The sequence below is a fragment of the Ranitomeya variabilis genome, chromosome 5 (genome assembly GCF_051348905.1).
Source record: "Ranitomeya variabilis isolate aRanVar5 chromosome 5, aRanVar5.hap1, whole genome shotgun sequence".
NCBI lineage: Eukaryota > Metazoa > Chordata > Amphibia > Anura > Dendrobatidae > Ranitomeya > Ranitomeya variabilis.
Genome location: NC_135236.1, coordinates 265416893 through 265438291, shown reverse-complemented (window position 1 = coordinate 265438291; position 21399 = coordinate 265416893). Strand labels below are relative to the sequence as shown.

The window sequence follows — 21399 nt, the reverse complement described above, 5'->3', positions numbered from 1 at the left end:
CATCCGGCCCCGCAACCTCAACAAGCCTTGCCTGAAGAAGCCATGCCAACCGTTGAACCGGCAAATCCTCCCTCTGCTATCAGTGAGCCTGCCGTACCCACTGTTGATAGCAGCAGCTCTGAGAGCCCCAACCTGCCAGTGCTACCCAGACTCACTAGAAGTGTAGTTAGAAGACAGCGCACTACACCAGCGGTAGCAAGCATAGCGGGCCCTGTTAGGCCAATAGCAACCCCTGTGCTGCGAAGGTCCACACGCAGCACACAGAACCAAACTCCCCTCCGCTACAAAATGTGGAGGTATTGATAAGGGCTGCTATTTCATTAAAAATGTTTGTATGCATATCTTTTTGTTACAGGTTGTTAAAATGGACAATAGAGTAATGGACAGTGAATTGCTCAAAAACTTTCATAAGGGGGACCCCTTTGTTTACCCGGGGTCCCCGCTGTTTCAACCACTGAACTGAGAGTCATAAACTGTGCATGACCTAACTTTTGCAACGTTCAAGAATCCTCACCTCCCGTAAAGGGAAGCATTGTTATGTTCAATTGTTATGCTATTTCAAAAGTTTGTGTGTTTCCTGTTAACATGTATTATTGTTCTTGTTTTCCCAGTCCCGGAGTACTGGATTTAACCGGGGGGGAGTGCAGCACCCCAGAGTCCTGGTTGTTGCAGTACTGTGGCTCCGCCACTATGGGGAGCTATGGTACGTCTGATTGCACTAAGGAGTTTCTCTGACCAGGTACATTCTCACCACACTTCACACTCCGGCCACCAGGGGGGGTGGTCCTATCTAGTAGGCCACTCCTCACAACTCTGGTAAAACTGGGGGTTGGACAGGAAGACAGAGAGAAGTAGCTGGGAAGAGCTAGTGAGAGGACCTGTCAGGGATGGGGATCCTGGCAGACTCCTCAGAGCAGAACTAACCAGCAAACAACGGGAATACAGAAAAGGAGAATACCAGCAGGGGTTTTGTTGAAAGAGGCAGCACCTTGCTGAGGCGCAAACAATCGGTGGCCGGAACGCCGAGCAAGTAAGAGACTTTAAGTACATTGCAAACCACGGCAGGACAGCTAATTACAGGTTGGCTGTCTCACTTAACACCTAAGCAGACAACGGAGGCAGCTGTGGGAGAGGGGCGACTCTAGAGTCCCGGAAGAACTCCAGGCCTACCCCGTCATACGGGTGCGTCCTACCATATCACCTGGAGGACGGAGAACGAACAGTAGAGACAGAAAGAAACAGTTGTGAGGACTATCCCGGGAGCTCAGCAGGGAAGAACTACAACACACAGCGCTAGAAGGTAGATACTGATTCCCACCTGTGAGGAGAACTCCTGATGTGTCGTTGGACCGGCCGGTCTCTGAAAACCCAGTTAACAGCGCTCTGGACTGAGGTCTCCAACATCTTCAGTAAAGAGGTAAAGAGACTGCAAACTGGTGTCCTCGTTATTTACCGCGACCTGCACCGTTACCACACCACTTATTGCACCGGACGTCCCCCATTGACAGACAGGGCCACGGACCGGGTCTAGCCACCGTGACAACCCCAGGACTGAGACCTAGAGGCCCGGCTCCGGGTACCCCTCGGCCCTGCGGCGGTGTGGGGGCGCTCCATGTGCACCATAAAAATGGCTTTATATTGATTATTTTTGGTGCGCAGTCTATTCTAAAATGTAGAGTGCATCCGGAGAGATCACTAGGTGTGCACTACACGTGTATATTATGCGCAGAACGGACTGCTCAGAACGCGCTGTCTAAGACGTTTTTTTTTTGTAAAGCTGAGCTGTAAAGTCTTGCAAATAATTTTTTTTTGCTAAGTAAGTCTGTCTTCCTGGCTTATCTGCTTGTTTTCAGAAGGGTTCTTATCTTCTCTGCTCTTATCAGTACACATGTTTTGCTTTGTTTTTTTTACAAAATATGTGTAGTTTTCTATTTTCGTTTTGCTCATTGATCTGTTTTTTCAGAATAAAAACAAAAAAAAAAGATTTCTAGTTCATTTTTCTGTTTTTTTACTACCAAACATGTTCACAAACAGTCTAGTAAGCAAAAAGTATAAAAAAAATGGAGTTAGAGTGTCTAAAATCAAGGTTTAATAAGCCGGGTCATAGTGACCTGGAACACTACAAGTGTATAGTAAATGCGAACAAAACAGCAGGGTTAAATACCCCAGTCAGCACTGCAATCAGCAGGGACACCTGCCCAAGATTGCAACCCAGAGACAACTGTATTACCACCAACAACCACAGGAGGGAACCCAAGAGCAGAATTCACAACAGTACCCCCACCTTGAGGAGGGGTCACCGAACCCTCACCAGAGCCCCAAGGCTGATCAGGATGAGCCAGATGAAAGGCACGAACCAAATCAGCAGCATGGACATCAGAGGCAAAATCCCAAGAATTATCCTCCTGGCCATAACCCTTCCATTTAACAAGGTACTGAAGCCTCCACCTCGAAAAGCGAGAATCCAAAATCTTCTCAACCACATACTCCAACTCCCCATCAACCAACACCGGGGCCGGAGGATCAACAGAGGGAACAACGGGCACCACATATTTCCGCAATAAAGATCTATGGAAGGCAAAAGAGGCCAGAAGCGCCAATCAAAAAGACACCGGATTAATAATCTCAGAAATCCTATAATGACCAATAAACCGAGGCTTAAACTTAGGGGAAGAAACCTTCATAGGAACATGACGGGAAGACAACCAAACCAGATCCCCAACCCGAAGCCGGGAACCAACACACCGACGACGGTTAGCAAAACGTTGAGCCTCCTCCTGAGACAACACCAAATTGTCCACCACATGAGCCCAAATCTGCTGCAACCTGTCAACCGCAGAATCCACACCGGGACAATCAGAAGGCTCAACCTGCCCTGAAAAAAAACGAGGATGAAAATCAAAATTACAAAAGAAGGGCGAAACCAAAGTAGCCGAACTAGCCCGATTATTAAGGGCAAACTCGGCCAACGGCAAGAAAGCCACCCAATCATCCTGAGCAGCAGACACAAAGCATCTCAAATAAGTCTCCAGGGTCTGATTAGTTCGCTCGGTTTGGCCATTTGTCTGAGGATGAAATGCGGAAGAAAAAGACAAATCAATGCCCAGCCTAGCACAAAGGCCCGCCAAAACCTAGAAACAAACTGGGAACCTCTGTCGGACACAATATTCTCCGGAATACCATGCAAACAAACTACATGCTGAAAAAACAACGGAACCAAGTCTGAAGAGGAAGGCAATTTAGGCAAAGGCACCAAATGAACCATCTTAGAGAACCAGTCACAAACCACCCAAATAACCGACATCCTCTGGGAAACCGGAAGATCAGAAATAAAATCCATAGAAATATGCGTCCAGGGCCTATCAGGGACCGGCAATGGCAAAAGCAACCCACTAGCACGGGAACAACAAGCCTTGGCCCGCGCACACGTCCCACGGGACTGCACAAAAGAACGCACATCACGTGACAAAGAAGGCCACCAAAATGACCTACCAACCAAATCTCTGGTACTAAAAATACCAGGATGGCCAGCCAACACAGAACAATGAACCTCAGAAATCACTCTACTAGTCCATCTGTCAGGAACAAACAGTTTCCCCACCGGACAGCGGTCAGGTTTGTCAGCCTGAAATTCCTGAAGAACCCGTCGTAAATCAGGGGAAATGGCAGAGAGGACCACCCCTTCTTTCAGAATACCGACCGGTTCAAGGACCTCAGGAGAATCAGGCAAAAAACTCCTAGAAAGGGCATCAGCCTTAATATTCTTAGAACCAGGAAAATACGAGACCACGAAATCAAAACGGGAAAAAAAACAAGGACCATCGAGCCTGTCTAGGATTCAGCCGTCTGGCAGACTCGAGGTAAATCAGATTCTTATGATCGGTCAAGACCACAATACGGTGCTTAGCTCCCTCAAGCCAATGTCGCCACTCCTCAAACGCCCACTTCATAGCCAACAATTCCCGATTGCCGACATCATAATTGCGTTCGGCAGGTGAAAACTTACGGGAAAAGAAGGCACATGGTTTCATCAAGGAACCAACAGGATCCCTCTGAGACAAAACGGCCCCTGCGCCAATCTCAGAAGCGTCAACCTCAACCTGAAACGGAAGAGAAACATCCGGTTGACGCAACACCGGGGCAGAAGTAAATCGGCGTTTAGGCTCCTGAAAGGCAGAGACAGCTGCAGAGGACCAATTCGCCACATCAGCGCCTTTCTTCGTCAAATCGGTCAAGGGTTTAACCATGCTGGAGAAGTTAGCAATGAACCGGCGATAAAAATTAGCAAAGCCCAAAAATTTCTGAAGGCTCTTCACGGATGTGGGTTGAATCCAATCATGAATGGCCTGAACCTTAACCAGATCCATCTCGATAGATGAGGGAGAAAAAATGAAGCCCAAAAAAGAAACCTTCTGCACTCCAAAGAGACACTTAGACCCCTTCACAAACAAAGCATTATCACGAACGATCTGAAATACCATCCTGACCTGCTTCACATGAGACTCGAGTCCCAATCATCGGAAAAGATCAAAATGTCATCCAAATATATAATCAAGAATTTATCAAGATAAGTCCGGAAGATATCATGCATGAAGGACTGAAAAACAGATGGAGTATTAGAGAGCCCGGATGGCATCACAAGGTATTCAAAATGGCCTTCGGGCGTATTAAACGCAGTTTTCCATTCATCACCCTGCTTAATACGAACAAGATTATATGCCCCCCGAAGGTCAATTTTAGTAAACCAACTAGCCCCCCTAATCCTAGCAAACAAATCGGAAAGCAGGGGTAAAGGGTATTGAAACTTGACCGTGATCTTATTCAAGAGGCGATAATCAATACAGGGTCTCAAGGAACCATCATTCTTAGCAACAAAAAAAAATCCCGCTCCCAACGGTGAAGAAGATGGCCGAATATGCCCTTTCTCCAAAGACTCCTTAACATAATTCCGCATAGCGGTATGTTCAGGCACAGACAGGTTGAAAAGTCGGCCCTTAGGAAACTTACAGCCTGGAATCAAGTCAATAGCACAATCACAGTCCCTGTGCGGTGGAAGGGAACTGGACTTGGGCTCATCGAATACATCCTGAAAATCAGACAAAAACTCTGGAATTTCAGAAGAGGATGAAGAGGAGATTGACATCAAAGGAACGTCATTGTGAACCCCCTGACAACCCCAACTAGTCACAGACATAGACTTCCAATCCAACACAGGATTATGTACCTGCAACCACGGAAAACCCAGCACGATAACATCATGCAGATTATGCAACACCAGGAATCAACAATCTTCCTGGTGGGCTGGCGCCATGTGCATGGTCACCTGTGTCCAAAACTGAGGCTTATTTTTAGCCAAAGGTGTAGCATCAATCCCCCTTAAAGGAATAGGATTCTGCAAGGGCTGCAAGGGAAAACCACAACGCCTGGCAAACTCAAAGTCCATTAAGTTCAAGGCGGCGCCTGAATCCACAAACGCCATGACAGAAAATGAAGACATTGAGCAGATCAAGGACACAGATAACAGAAATTTAGGTTGTACAGTACTGATGGTAAATGAACTAGCGATCCTCTTTGTACGCTTAGGGCAGACTGAAATGACATGAGAAGCATCGCCACAATAAAAACACAACCTATTCTGACGTCTGAATCCCCGTTGTTCCGTTCTAGACAGAATCCTATCACATTGCATTGGCTCAGGCATCTGCTCTGAGGACAACGCCACAGCGCGCACAGTTCCGCGCTCTCGCAAACGCCGATCAATCTGAATGGCCAGAGACATAGAATCACTCAGACCGGAAGGCGTGGGAAACCCCACCATAACATCTTTAACGGATTCAGAAAGACCCTTTCTGAAAATTGCCGCCAAAGCATCATCATTCCATTTAGTCAACACAGACCATTTTCTAAATTTCTGACAATACAATTCTGCCGCTTCTTGACCCTGAGACAGGGCCAACAAGGTCTTCTCTGCTTGATCCACAGAGTTTGGTTCATCATCATCATATAACAATCCTAAAGCCTGAAAGAAGACGTCTACATTAAGCAAGGCCGGATTCCCAGATTCCAGGGAAAATGCCCAATCCTGAGGATCGCCACGCAGCAGGGAGATGACAATTTTAACCTGCTGAATGGAATCGCAAGAGGATCGAGGTCTCAGAGCAAAAAACAGTTTACAGTTATTTTTAAAACTCAGAAATTTGGATCTGTCACCAAAAAACAAATCAGGAATAGGAATCTTAGGCTCTAAAACTGGAGTCTGAACTATATAATCAGAAATACCCTGTACCCTAGCAGCAAGCTGGTCTACACGAGAAGCTAATCCCTGAATATCCATGCTAGCACCAGACTCCTCAGCCATCCAGAGAAAAAGAGGGAAGAAAAGACAAAGCAGGCTACAGAAAAAAAAATGGCTCAACAACTTTCCTCCCTTCTTCTGAGATGCATTTAACTCATTGTTGGCCAGTTGTACTGTTATGATCCGGTGGCCTTGGAGCCGCATGAGACTTTCTCAGGAGTAGGTTGAACCTATACTGACCGCAATCCCTAAACTGATACCGCAACTAGAAGTAGCCGTGGGATGTACCTAACAATCCTAGACACCTCGACACAGCCGGAGGACTAAATACCCCTATAGATGGAAATGGGAATCCTATCTTGCCTCAGAGCAGAACCCCAAAGGATAGACAGCCCCCCACAAATATTGACTGTGAGTATTAGGGGAAAGACACACGCAGGCAGAAAACAGGGTTTAGCAAAAGAGGCCACTCTAGCTAAACAGGAAAGGATAGGACAGAATGCTAAAAGCGGTCAGTAACAAAACCCTGAAAATATCCACAGCAGATAATACAAAAATTCCACCATCTAACTAAAGACATGGAACGTATATCTGCATCTCCTGGGAATCCAACTTGACTGGAAAAATCCTGGCACAGTCTAAGCTGGACAAGAAAAAACAATGAAAAGCACTGATCTGAAAAGCACACAGCATGTGTGCTGCAGAAACAAAAACCAGACACTTATCTTTGCTGAATTGGCAGCAGGGCAGGAGGAACCAGACTGAGATCCAAACCTTCCAAGAACAATGGACAACTGGCAACCTGCAACCTTAAATACCCCAGTCAGCACTGCAATCAGCAGGGACACCTGCCCAAGATTGCAACCGAGACAACTGTATTACCACCAACAACCACCGGAGGGAACCCAAGAGCAGAATTCACAACAAGATGCACAGATTTGGCAATATTATTCTCCCTTTATTTTTATTTTTTTATATGGGAGACTAGTGAATAAATCAGGCCCACTATATTACAGTATAGTTTCTGTGGCACAAAATGACTGACAGAGATACCACAGACAGGACTGGCGCAGATGCACTGATTGGCAATATTATTCTCCCTTTTCAGGTGTGGGACAGTGCAGAAAAATACAGGCCCACTGTTTTACACTACACAGTTTCAGGGGCAGAAAGTGGCTGGAAGATATATAAAAAAAAAATAAAAGGGACTGTACTACAATTACTATCTCCCTACAATAATCTCTGAAAAGTATGGCAGGCAGCAATAAAAAGGACTGTTGCACACAAAAAGTGTGGACAAACAAACAAGATAGCTGTGCAGAAAGGAAGGAGCAACAGGATTTGTGCTTTTAAAAAAGCAGTTGGTTTGCACAGCGGCGTACAAACAGCAATGCAGCTATCAGGGAGCCTTCTAGGGCAGCCCAATAAGCTACAGAGCTGATGAAGAGAAATCTAGCCTCCACTGTCCCTGCAAAGAAAAGGTGGTGTTGGACAGTGGAAATCGCTACAGCACAAGCGGTTTGGGGGTTAATGTACCCTGCCTAACGCTATCCCTGCTTCTGACGAAGCGGCAGCAACCTCTCCCTATGCTCAGCTCGGCAGCAGTAAGATGGCGGTCGGCGTGCACACCCCTTTATAGCCCCTGTGATGCCGCAGAGAGCAAGCCAATCACTGCCATGCCTTTCTCTAAGATGGTGGGGACCGAGAGCTATGTCATCACGCTGCCCACACTCTGCGTCCACCTTCATTGGCTGAGAAAAGTCGCTGAAAGCGTCATGTGAAACGTGACTTTGGCGTGAAGATCGCCGACCGCGTGGCCGATCCCACGCTGGGATCGGGTCGGGTTTCAGGAAACCCGACTTTGCCAAAAGTCGGCGACTTTTGAAAATGTTCGATCCGTTTCGCTCAACCCTAGTTTTGAGGCTTGTCTCTGTGCTGTTTTGGGTATTGTAGGCGAGGTACTTTGTGACATTTGCACAATACTGGTTTTCTTCTGGCGACTCGTCCATGCAGCCCATTTTTCTTCAAGTGCCTCCTTATTGTGCATCTTGAAACAGCCACATCGCTAGTTTTCAGAGAGTCCTGTATTTCACCTAATGTTCTTTGTAGGTTTTTCTTTGCATCCGGAACATTTTTCTTGGCAGTTGTGGACAACATTTTTATTGGTCTACCTGACCGTGGTTTTGTTTTTACAGAACCCCAGATTTTCCATTTGTTAATCACAGTTTGAATGCTGCTGACTGGCATTATCATTTCCTTGGATATCTTTTTGTATCCCTTTCCTGTTTTATAAAGTTCAACTACCTTTTCCCATAGATCCGTTGACAATTCTTTTGCTTTCCCCATGACTCACAATCAAGAAACATCAGTGGCTGGATGAAAGATGCAAGAGTCTGTGTAGATCCCACAAATTCACTCAGCTTTTATGCACACACACACTGATTACAAGCAAATAGGTCACAGGTGAGGATGTTACCTTTAGTAGCCACTCAAACCCATTTGTGTCAACTTCTGTGCATGTTATCAGGCCAAAATCATCAGGGTATGTAAACTTTTGATCAGGTCATTTGGATGTTTTTGGTTGTCATTATGATTTAAAAAGAGAAACCACAGTAGTTTGACAATAAATGGCTTCACCTAACCACTAACCATGAGCGGAGAAAAAGTTTTGGTGTTATCATTCATATTCTCTGAAAAAAGGCCAAGAAAGCAAAAATTCTACCACGGTATGTAAACTTTTGAGCACAACTAGATGTGACCATGTTTTGTCCTATAAACTGTAGCATTGCAGTATATCCTATAAGCAATTAGATGATAGCAAGTTCAAGTTACCAGAAGGGATTAAATAATGTAAATGTATAACTGTCAGGAAATAATAGGCATGGGAGCTATAATCATACAGTGGTTTGCAAAAGTATTCATCCCTAGGCTTTTTATCCATTTTGTTACATTACAACCTGTTTTTAAAGGTTTTTGTAAACTGATTTGTGTATGATACATCAGCACTAAATAATCTAATTTTGGTGAAGTGAAAAAATATAGGCATAAATCAAATTTATGGGATCAAATAAGTAACAATTGACATATGCATATGTATTCACCGCTTTTGCGATGAAGCCCTTAAAAGTTTCTGGTGTAAGTAATTATCTTCATAAGTCACATGCTTAGTGAAAGGAAGTCCATCTGTGTGCAGTCTAAGTGTCACATAACCTGTCAGTATATACACATCTTTTCTGAAAGGCCACAGACACTGCAACACCATTAAGCAAGAGGCACCACTAAGCAAAAACGCCATGAAGACTAAGGAGATCTTCAAAGTCAGGGACAAAGTTGTTGAGAAGTACAAGCCAATTATGGAAAAGTGAGCAGAAAAAAGCCTTTACTTGCACTCAAAAACTGTAAGGCTTGTTTTGAGTTTGCCAAGACATGTGGGAGACTCCCCAAACATATGGAGGAAGGTGCTGTGGTCAGATGAGACAAAAATGAGCTTTCTGGCCACCAAGGTAAAGTTATGTCTGGCGCCAAACCAACACAGCTCATCACCCCAATAACACCAATGTTTTTCAGCAGCAGGGACAGGGAAAATGGTCTGAGTCAAGGGGAAGATGGATGGTGTGAAATACAGGAATATTCTTGAGCAAAACCTCTTTCAGTCTATCAGTGATTTGTGACTGGGACAGAGGTAAACCTTCCAACAAGACAATGACCCAAAGCATAAGGCTAAATCAACACTCAAGTGGTTTAAGGAGAAATGTGTAAATGTTTTGGAGTGGACTAGTCAAAACCCAGACCTTAATCCAATTGAGAATCTGTGGTCAGACTAAAAGATTGCTGTTCACCAGAGGAAACCATCTAACTTGAAGGAGCTGGAGCAGTTTTGCCTTGAGGAATGGGCAAAAATCCCAGTAGCAAGCAAAATAAACTGATGGAGGTTTTGTAATTTTCAACTTGCAAGCAGTGAAAAATAGACAGCACATGGATGTAACTACTGTATGATGGAGTCTGTGTGCTGTAAATTTTTTTGCAGACCAGTTCATTCATATGGATAAGTTTGGTCTAAAAGTAAGACCAAAATAGGATGTTTCAGTTTTTTTATGCAAAAAGCTTACATGACTATAAATGTGAATGAGCTCTTAGGTGTACCCTTTCCTAGTTTTGCCAAAAACTTGATTGGTTCCCAGGTGGAGCAAATGGGAACATTTTTTCTAAGGTCAGATTCACACACCAGGGTGTAATAGACCACGATGCACGGACTGGCCCTGGGTCTCCTGTATGTACCTGTAAGTCTGTTGAGTTTGGGTCTGGTGACCTGGCTCGGGAATCATGGACCATGACAAACGGATGTGTGAACGCAACCTAAGAGTAAACATTTCCATCTTCCTTCTGCTGAGATCAACCTTAAAGAAATATGTCAATTGCATAAGTTGTATAATAACAAATTACGCGCTGTGGTGTCAACCATAACTCTTCAAAAGGGATTTTTCATTTTTAGCTGTCTCTTACCCCTAGGTTTAGACTACAGTAACTAAAAATAATCAAATCAGCATTACACATCTTTTCCAAGTACCTGCTCTAGTTTTTGTTGACTGTCTGCAGTGGTGATATCACAACTAAAGTACGTGTGGTCGCTACAACCAACCAAGGGATTGAGCAGCACTGCTGATGTAGATTGCACAAGCCATAGAGGCCAGGATTGGATTTGGCACTGATGTCAGCCTATATAACCCGTCTCTCCTAACAGCAGCAAACAAGTATATGAGTAATTGTCTTATATTTTATTATGTTTTTAAGCCGGCATCGCTACTAGTCACGCTATCCAGTGCGTCTCTACACTGTCATTTTTCATCGCCAACTCTTTCTTCTCCTCCAGAGAGAGCATGGCACCATCTTCAGAACCTGGAAGAGGGTAGATCTGACCGAAAATCACCGTCAGAGCACAGTGTAGAGACACATTAGATCGTGTGACTGTCAGCGAGATATCGACTTAGAAGAATGTAAACAGATAATCACAAATATGTTTGTCTGGAGCTGTTGGGACAGAATTGGACAAGTTATAACAATGGACAACCTCTTTAAGGCTTTTTTTATTGTTATCGATTATGACACATCCAACATATATTACATACATTACAAACCAAGGGGGTTGTTTTTCAATATATTAGACGGTATAACGTTTGATGAACATTGTACCTTGGCAAAATAATACAATCAGGTTATTCTGAAGTCTGATGAGATGTCCTTCATGATGCAGATCGAATGTAAACTTCCACTTTCCTGCATTTTATGATGTGTGAAGTAGATAACTTACCATTGTGTTACAATATTCCATGTTATAAATGATGAATGAAACTACTTTATAAATAATTGATGTGGCTGTTGTTCTGGAAGCATCAGTCCGCAGTCCACAGGGCTGACGTTCTTATATCAGCATGCAAGTAATTCCTCATGCTGTTGTTTTTCAGTGCTGGTCTGTCCCATTTTTGCATGAGAAATTAGAAGACTGAAGCCGATCACAAACTTTGACAAACTGTATTGTTGTAAACTGAGCAGCAATTTATCAAAGTCACATTAGAGTGCGACACATTTTCCCAGCCATTTACAAATGACAGTGTCCCATTTATATTTTCAGTGCTGTAAAAGGAAAGAAAAATGTATGAGGTGTAAGTGATTTTCACAAGCAGATGAAAGATAAGTATGTATTTCAGCCTGTCTAGATGGCAGAATTCACGGAACCTCAATAGATGAGCCAATCGGTTAGTCGCGGATGAAATTTATGACTGATTTTAAAAGACTCTCAGAAGTCTGTAAATTTGAACAATTTATGATTTGTTCTGCCCAAATCACCTAAAATGATTATCTCCATTCTACATATTGCAAAAAAATCATAAGCCAGAAAATGATCACACAATCTCAGGGGTGAATCTGGATAGGGAGAGGAAATCAAAGCTCACAGCTTAGTCATAGGGAAAAAAGCCATAGATCACTAAACAAACTGTACATGCCAGTCCGATTCATCAAGACATTTTTTTATTCATCAAGTATGTCTTATGCCGTTCTTGATGAGGATACGGGTTGGAGTGTAAGGTGCCTGATCTTAAGAGGGGGATGACTTTTAATGAATCAGGCGAGGCGCAAAGTGGCTTGCTTCTCCGTGTGTGCCTTGCCACTAAACTTAATCCAGTGGAAGCATACGAAAGCAACAATTTAATCAGTTAAATTAAATTAATAACCATATACATTTATAAACAATTATGTATAGATTCTTTTGGGGGGGCTGGGGGAGATTGTAGGTAAGCAATTAAATTTTCAACACATTTGTATGCCCATTTCCATGGCTGTGTTTGTGTGGAAGTAATTGGTGATGAGGATGTTGCAGTGGAATCAGGCTAGAAAAGACGTCCTGTGATCTACAAGCTGATAGTTATGGACATGTGATTAGCATAAAATTTTTTGTATCAAAAGGAAATTTAAACAAGAGTATAAAGTAATAGAGTAATTATTATGGTTGTCTTTTAATGCTATAGGGCAATAGCTAAAAATGTACGTTTTTGTTAGATAGAAAGTAAAAAAGTTTTCTACTTCAAGAAAAGTGGACCCCAAACTCTTTTATATACGTACCATAGCAAACAGAGCAGGTACTTACCCTGCACACATCCAGTGCTGACTTTCTGCTGCTGCTCTGGTCTCAGCGTTTTGGCTGCATCAGAGACGTCACATTGACAGCCCACATCACCGCAGCAGCCAACCATTGAGATCAGCAGTTTCTCCTAAGTGTGTTTCTCTCCATTATTCATTTACTTACAGTGTAGATGTATTGCTTTTGTTATAGGAGTGGTCCAAAGCAAAAAGTTATTTTAATCCTAAATGCCTATCTATTTAATTTCATAATCTAATCTCTTTTCTAATATATTTTAATTAAAAGGTCCCTATCATTCTCTCACTACGCTATCTAACTGTTTTATTTGATTTTTTTTACTATTTCCTCTATGATAACGCTTAGTTTGAGAATTAAAGTGCATCATCAGGTGGCACAGGCTGTGGTCACCGCTGCAGCCTCTCTCCCTCCCTAAAATGAAACATCATCGGTGATGTCTGCATCTCAGACTAGGCTAGTACCTGCTTTATTGAGCATGAATCAGTTTCCATTATCGACGTATGTTCAGATAATTCTTATCACTGTGCAATATGGACAGTGACAGTGCGCTCCCTCGCCGACTCTGATCAGAAGTGACATGACAGCAACAGAGTGCACTGTTAGTACACATTGTAAGAAGATTACCCAATTTGCAGGAAAAGGAGAGATCAGCAGTGACATCACTTGCAGGGGAGGCGCTGGTCTTCTGAATCTCTTCCTGCATACTGGGTAATCGTTATCAAAGAGGAAGTAGTAAATAAAAAATAAAAGCAGTTAGAGTAGTAAGTAAGGGAATGGTAGAGACTTTTTAATTAAAGTACATTAGAAATTAGATCAGATTATGACATTAAATAGGCATTTAGGATTAAAATAAATTCTAGCTTTGAACCACCCCTTTAAATTTAACAGGAACATGAGGCATAGTTAAAATCATTGAATGCACTTTGACTTGTGGCTTACTTGTGCTTCCAACTTTGTTTTCCCTGAGTTTACTTGACCAAGTGATTAATAGACAATCCCTTTTTCTCTTGCAATTAAATTCATTATTACAGTCATAAAGGTATATGTTAGTCACACTAACCTTTCATAAATGTCTTTACAACAGACATAAAGATGATAGGTTTTGTTCCCATAAGCATCCATATCTCCAAGAAATGGTATGCAATTGACGGAATCTCTTGGGGTGAACAATATTCCTGCAACATAAAATAATTTTGATGAGTTATTGATGGTAAACAAGTTATTGGAATAGTTACCAACTCTGATAATCTCCTGGCCACTCCAATAGTGCTAATAAACACAAATACAACTATTAATTCCACATTAATTATAATAATAGAGAACATGGCTATTAAGATCCATAACTCAACTCTCTTCTGACTCAGTCCTCAGGATAGGGTCAAATGTTGGGGCTGTGGATTTCAGCTAACACACTGAAATTTTGCTGCAGTTCCGTGGAAATTGGCTGTAAACCAAAAAAATGCACTTTTTTGTATAACATTAGAAAACCACGGTGAAAAACTGCAATGTGGCCACGTTGAGGCTGCAGCATGTTAACAGGGCATAAAACACTTGGGTGAGTGTTTCTTTTTATGTGTATTTATCTCAATGGAAAGAGGAGAATAAGTCCAACACTTGCATGGAAAGCTCAGGAATGAACATGTTGAGGTCTTTGTAGAGTCTTGCAAAATCCTGATTTTACATGCCTATAAAAAGCAGCAAATATTAATTAAGTACTACAAAAGCAAAGAAAATAACATAAAAAAATGTACCTGCAATGCTTGCATTAACAAATGATACACACGCTCCAGTCATCAAAGCCCGAACCACTACTTTGGCAAGGTCACCTTTACGCTCCTGAGCCATAGAGGCTGAGATACAAAAGGATTATGTTAATGGTTGAGACACAAAAGGATTATGTTAATTGATTAATTAAAAAGTGAATGCTAAGGAATAATTAATAATAAACTTAATATTACAGATCACTCAAACAAATCGCCATACTGTAAGGATATGATTTATTGAGGACTTCTTAGAGAATTTTAGTGACATTTGATTTTTAACTCTATAATGCTTTTATGGTAAGATAAACTTACACAGTCCTCCTAGCATGATCCCAATTGAGCTGATATTGGCAAATCCACAAAGGGCAAATGTAGTAATGACCTCTGCTCGCTCCTGCAAAACACAACAGGTTTTACATCCCACTCATTAAAAAATAAAGCATAAATCAAACTTTAATTGTGAACAAGGTGGCATTTTCATTGGTAATTTAACATCAAAACTTTCTTGTATTAATTTTTCATGAAATTTAGGGAATCTTAACTCTTGTTGCTCCACATTTTACCATGTTTACCATGCTCACAACACCTGAGTGATACAACCTGTCCCTTCTCTATTGAATCAGTCATAATCTAGATGACAACTCTTCCTTCATATTCTGCATAACCAAAATATACCTGTGAATGCATTTCGAAAAAGTCATAAGTTCAAAACCACATGCCTAGTATTCTGTTGACCTCCTCTTGCCACCAAAACAGTTTCAATGCTTTGAAGCATGAATTCTACAAGACCTGTGAAGTTGTTCTGTAGTACCAGGCCATTAGCAGCAAACATTTCAAGTCCTATATAGTGTTGAGCATTCCGATGCTGCAAGTATCGGGTATCGGCCGATACTTGCTGTATCGGAATTTCCGATACCGAGATCCGATATTTTTGTAATATCGGATATCGGTATCGAAACAACATTAATGTAAAAAGGTGTAAAAGAAAGAATTAAAATAAAAAAAATCGCTATACTCACCTGTCCGACGCAGCCGGGACCTCGGCGATTGTAAGCGGCAGCGTTGTTTCTTTAAAATTCGCGCTTTTACTTGCTTACGTGAATTCCCGGCTTCTGATTGGTCAGGGCGGCCATGTTGCCGGGACTCGGACCAATCACAGCAAGCCGTGACGAAATTACGTCACGGCTTGCTGTGATTGGTCCGCGTCCCGGCAACATGGCCGCCATTAACCAATCACAAGCCGTGACGTCACGGGAGGCTGGACACGCGCTTATTTTGAAAAGCGCGCGTGTCCAGCCTCCCGTGACGTCACGGCTTGTGATTGGTCACGGCGCCATATTGCCGGGATGCGGACCAATCACAGCAAGCCGTGACAAAATTACGTCACGGCTTGCTGTGATTGGTCCGCGTCCCAGGAACATGGCCGCCATTAACCAATCACAAGCCGTGACGTCACGGGAGGCTGGACACGCGCTTATTTTGAAAAGCGCGCGTGTCCAGCCTCCCGTGACGTCACGGCTTGTGATTGGTCACGGCGCCATATTGCCGGGACGCGGACCAATCACAGCAAGCCGTGACGTAATTTCGTCACGGCTTGCTGTGATTGGTCCGAGTCCCGGCAACATGGCCGCCCTGACCAATCAGAAGCCGGGAATTCACGTAAGCAAGTAAAAGCGCGAATTTTAAAGAAACAACGCTGCCGCTTACAATCGCCGAGGTCCCGGCTGCGTCGGACAGGTGAGTATAGCGATATTTTTTATTTTAATTCTTTATTTTACACATTTATATGGTTCCCAGGGCCTGAAGGAGAGTTTCCTCTCCTTCAGACCCTGGGAACCATCAGGAATACCGTCCGATACCTGAGTCCCATTGACTTGTATTGGTATCGGGTATCGGTATCGGATTGGATCCGATATTTTGCCGGTATCGGCCGATACTTTCCGATACCGATACTTTCAAGTATCGGACGGTATCGCTCAACACTAGTCCTATATATTGAGAAGCGTGGCCTCCATGAAGTCACATGCATCCAGTATCCACATGGTGTAAAAAAAAAATAAGACTCCTCAGACCAGACCCCCCTATGGTCCAATAATGATGGTCATTTGTCACGGGTATGTCAGATGCTGCAGACCGTCGCTCTGCATCTGTCTGCAGACGGTCTCAGCAGTTTGCTTTGCAGACTTCTTCCTGGTCCTTCTGACTCTAGGACCCAGTGGCAACATCCCCCGACTCTAGTTGACACACGTGGACTGGTAGTCGGCTATCTTCCTCTCTGGTGTTTGAAGGACATCAGTGTTCCTCTCTGAGTCTCCTCAAGCTAAGTGGTCTCCATGTTTGTATATCCCATCTGTCTTTAGTGGTAGTGGGGATTGCCTAGAGACATCCTGTCCTCCCCTATGCAGAGCTTATCGCCAGGGTCAGGCAGGGAATAGGTATCATGCACGGCGAAAGGTGCGGAACCTGTATAAGGACAATAGGGCAGAAAGGGTGATGTTAGATCTGCCTAGGGGTCTCCACTCTTCCCTTCCCTAGTGTTTAGTTCCCTTTCCCTTATCCCTTCATGTTGCACTTAGCCTTTCCTACATGTGAGGCAGTGACCGTTGTCACATGTGAGGGTCACTGTGTGTTCTCCCCAGGATGCGCACAGAAGCATATTGAGGCCATGAGAGTGCATTGCAGTAACAGGCATAGCTGTGATTCTGCAATGCAGAATAAAAGTGAGTATTGGTCTTGGACAAGCTATTTGTCCAGGGCAGATTTAAGAAAACCTGTTGGGCTTTTATTTTTGAAATGGACTACAGGATGATAGTGGGACAGTCCATTTCCTTCCTGGCCGGGTTTTCCAGGTGACCAGTGGCCACAGGTTGCTTGTAAAAACCCCTGAAGCAGAGGGTTGGTTGTGTCAGGGTCAGAGTCAGTTTGGGTCTCTCAAGTGTGCAGAGCAGATGGCTCTGCAGAGCTCCACCTATGTGAGGCAACACAGGCAAGCGGATCTGAAAGACCTGGCATCCACAGCGTACATAGCGGTGCAGTTGCCCACAGCAACTGGTCTCGGAGGTGGACTGGCGTGTTTATTGGCTGAAATCTGGAGGATATGGTTCCTGGTTGCGATCAGAGGATAATGTGTACTGTGTATTGCTCTGAGTTGAACATTAAAAGAGACTTTTGTTTTGAACTTTGCTGGGTCCCTGCCTCATCAATGCATAGTGTGCTACCTCTGCACTACATACATGTTGCATGACATTATCAACCGCCATTCACATCTGTAAAAAAAACAAACAAAAACTGACACTTTTTTGTGTGTGTTTTTTTTCTTTTGCTCAGTTCATGGATCCCGTTGCTGTGCTAGCAGAACAGCTGCAGAAGTTGTCACTGGAGGTGACTGACATTCGTTCTAAGGTCCAGCAGCAACGGCAGCGGCAGGCTCCTATTGTGGGGAACACTGCAGGTTGGCCGGTCCAGCTTGAACCCAATATTGCCCTCCTGGAGAGGTTTTCTGGGGGTAGGGACAAGTTTTTTGTATTTAAGGAGGCATGCAAATTGTACTTTAAACTTCATCCTTACTCCTCTGGAGATAAGGTGCAATGAGTAAAAATTATTATTTCACTGTTGCAGGTGGGACCTCAGTCCTGGGCTTTTTCTTTGCCACAGGATTCTATGTGTCTCCAGCCTGTGGAGGAGATTTTCAGGGCTCTTGCCCTGATCTATGATGATCCTGACTGTATTTCCTTGGCAGAATTCAGACTGCATCGCATTCAGTATGGGAGTTGTTCAGTGGAGGCCTATAGCTCCGAATTCCGCAGGTGGTCAACTGATATCAAATGGAATGACCTGGCTCTCAGAAGTCAATTCCTTCAGGGCCTCACTGAAAGGTTAAAGGACCCAATAGCAGTGTATAAAACTCCTGTGTCACTAGAGGCTGCCATGTCCTTGGCTATTCGGGTGGATAGACGCCTACGGGACAAAAGGGTAAGACAAGATCTTGGTGTTGGAGGGAAGGTCCTGGGGTGAACCTATACTTGCAGAGTGAGAGTCACCCATGCAGTTGGGGGCTGCCTTCACGTTGCATGTTTCCAACATTTGCATGAAAAAGGGTGTATGTTTTCTTGTGGGAAGAAGGGACATTTTATAGGGGCATATCCTGTAATTCCAAATCAAAAACAGACTCAATTAACCCTTGGGAGCCTTGAGCCTGATAATCAAGGGGTGCGTTCTTCTTCAACCTGCAATTCTCATTTTGTCCTGACAGCAGAGGTGGTGCTAGAGAGCAGGTCTGAAAAAAATTCTGTGTTTGTAGACAGTGGAGCTGGAGTCAGTATGGTGGATGCTGAGTTTGCTAGAACTCATGGTTTTGCCTGCTCTAACTTGGTTGAACCTATTCCTATTTGCTCCATTATCTCAGCACCACTTTCACAGAGAAAACTGACACAAATTGTTCATAACATAAGACTGAAGGTGGGGACTTCGCATTATGAAATAATTCCTTGTATTGTCCTGAATGGTCTCCACACTCCAATGGTTCTGGGTTTGCCCTGATTGGTGAAGCATAATCCAACTGTGGATTCGCAGTCCAGAGAGATTGTAAAGTTGGGAGATTACTGTCATGGTAACTGCCTAAATGTTTCCCCTTCTGCTGTATGTACAGGGACCTTACTGCCATTTTTTTCTGGAGGACCCTGCCCCAATTATACAGAAGGGGTAGGCATTCTGGCCTTGTAACCTGACCTGGAGGATGAGGTGTTGGAGGCGCAAGGGGACAGTCTTCCTTCCTACCCTTCGGGGAGGTTGTTTGTGCCATCTAAGTAACTGGAGAATATTATAACTCTGGCCACCCAGGTGGTAAGGCAACCGCGGACCACCTATCTCATAATTTTTGGTGGCCAAGGTTGCATCGGGATGTGGTTGAAAAAGTGTCTACCTGCAATGTTTGCACATGTTCTAAAGTACTGCATACCCATCCATCTGGTTCTGTTTCACCACTACCTGTTCCTAACAGGGTCAGGAGAGACAGGTATATATGTTTGGCTGTCAGTAAACGCATGCCAGGTCCGCACCTGAATGTGAATGATTTTGTGTGGTTGTCTTCCAGGAATCTCCTTCCTGGAATTTGGGACCTAGATTCATTGGTCCCTATATGAAAACCGCCATTATTGGTCCAGTAGTGTTTCGTCTTGAGCTACCTCAGGCTTGGAGCTATTGAAGTTGGCTATCTTCCTTTCTGGTGTTTGGAGGACGTCAGTGTTTCTTTCTGTGGCTATCTTCCTCTCTGGTGTTTGGAGGACGTTGGTGTTTCTCACTGAGTTTCCTCAAGCTAAGTGTTCCCTATGTTTGTGTATCCCATCTGTCTTTAGCGGTGCTGGGGATTGACTTCAGCGGGGGCTCTGTCAACATGTTGTGACAGCCCGGAGCCCCACACCTTCCATACTTTCTAATGCTGTGTGCGCTGGAGGCTGTACATGCGCAAATTGAGATCTGGGCACTGCGATCATGGCTTCCAAAGTCTTAATTGTGCATACGCCGCATCCTGCCGCCACTGAACACCCCATCCTACCAGCCTGTAGCATGCAGCATCTCCAGCCTCCGCCAGTAGAGACACTGTCACCTGCCTCCCAGGTAAGCTGCTGCAAAACCGGATTATAACATGCACCATTTTATTTAAAAAAATACATTTTTTTCCTATTTGCTTCCCCAAAATTTGGGGTAAACCGATGCATCTTTTAATCTGCAAAATATGGTATATAAAATACTGTTGCCTCATCATCTACAGTACATTAATATTGTTTCAAGACAAAACTCTTCTTTTCATCAAAATTGAATGAGTCTTACAAGTATCCAAAGGGTATAACTTGTATAAATTATACACTGTATTGCAGAAATAATTCCCTTCTCTTCTTTTTATCTTTTATTATTTCTTCATTGAGGTAATTTACTAGTATTAACATTTGATGCCTCTTCAGCAAACTTGTAACATTTGCACTTTAACATAAGAGAATGCGGTCCATATAGTCCTACAACTGGCAATTATTTTTTTTCTCTATTGGGTTTTATTGAAATGCAAAAAATCAGTCAAAGTCATTGATTATCGCAAGACCTAAAGTTCTACCAAACATTATATTTTTACTCTTGTTTTACCACAAATTTGTTTATTATTATATTATGCTTACCGAAATCCACTGTCTGGATCCATCTATCCATTCTTCCACACCTTCGAGGCGATTAGCCTTATAATCAGCCAGCATTCGATATGCCACAAACTCATTCAAAATTATCTTTGTCCCCAACATCTCACCAACTAGATCTGCTTCATCCCATTCTACTCCCATCATAAAGGCCACAGGCATGAAGATGTAGGAAAGTATTAGCTGGAGATGAAGGATTGCATAGTTAAAACGCACAAAATGCAAACAGATATTTTCTGCAATATATTTTGGTTAATAAAATACTAAATGAGTGAAAAGGACTGTGCCATTAAAAATTGGCCACTGACTCCTACAAATTAATAAAAAGGGGTCTCAAATTCCACACTTCTCCTCACTCCACAACAGATGTGGGGAGAAGCTTGAGTGAGGTAGTGGTGGTCATGCATACACACTTTTACTCTATTCCATGTCTATGAGGCTGATAAAAACTACTACATGGAGAACTGTTTCTGAGACATTGGCTCCAATTTGTCAAAGTGCCCA

General features: G+C 43.4%; 1 protein-coding gene across 2 annotated transcripts in view; it reads right to left on the bottom strand.

The window, feature by feature from the left end:
* Positions 1 to 11367: 11367 nt before the first annotated feature.
* Positions 11368 to 21399, bottom strand: part of SLC28A2 (solute carrier family 28 member 2) — a 144856-nt gene continuing 134824 nt past the window's right edge. For both annotated transcript variants that reach the window (XM_077264218.1, XM_077264219.1), the window contains exons 14-18: positions 20881 to 21078; positions 15026 to 15107; positions 14702 to 14800; positions 14011 to 14125; positions 11368 to 11926 (exon numbers count right to left, since the gene is read on the bottom strand). In XM_077264218.1, the coding sequence (XP_077120333.1) occupies positions 11806 to 11926; positions 14011 to 14125; positions 14702 to 14800; positions 15026 to 15107; positions 20881 to 21078 (615 nt within the window). In that variant the 3' untranslated portion in view covers positions 11368 to 11805. The remainder of the gene's footprint in view (positions 11927 to 14010; positions 14126 to 14701; positions 14801 to 15025; positions 15108 to 20880; positions 21079 to 21399) is intronic.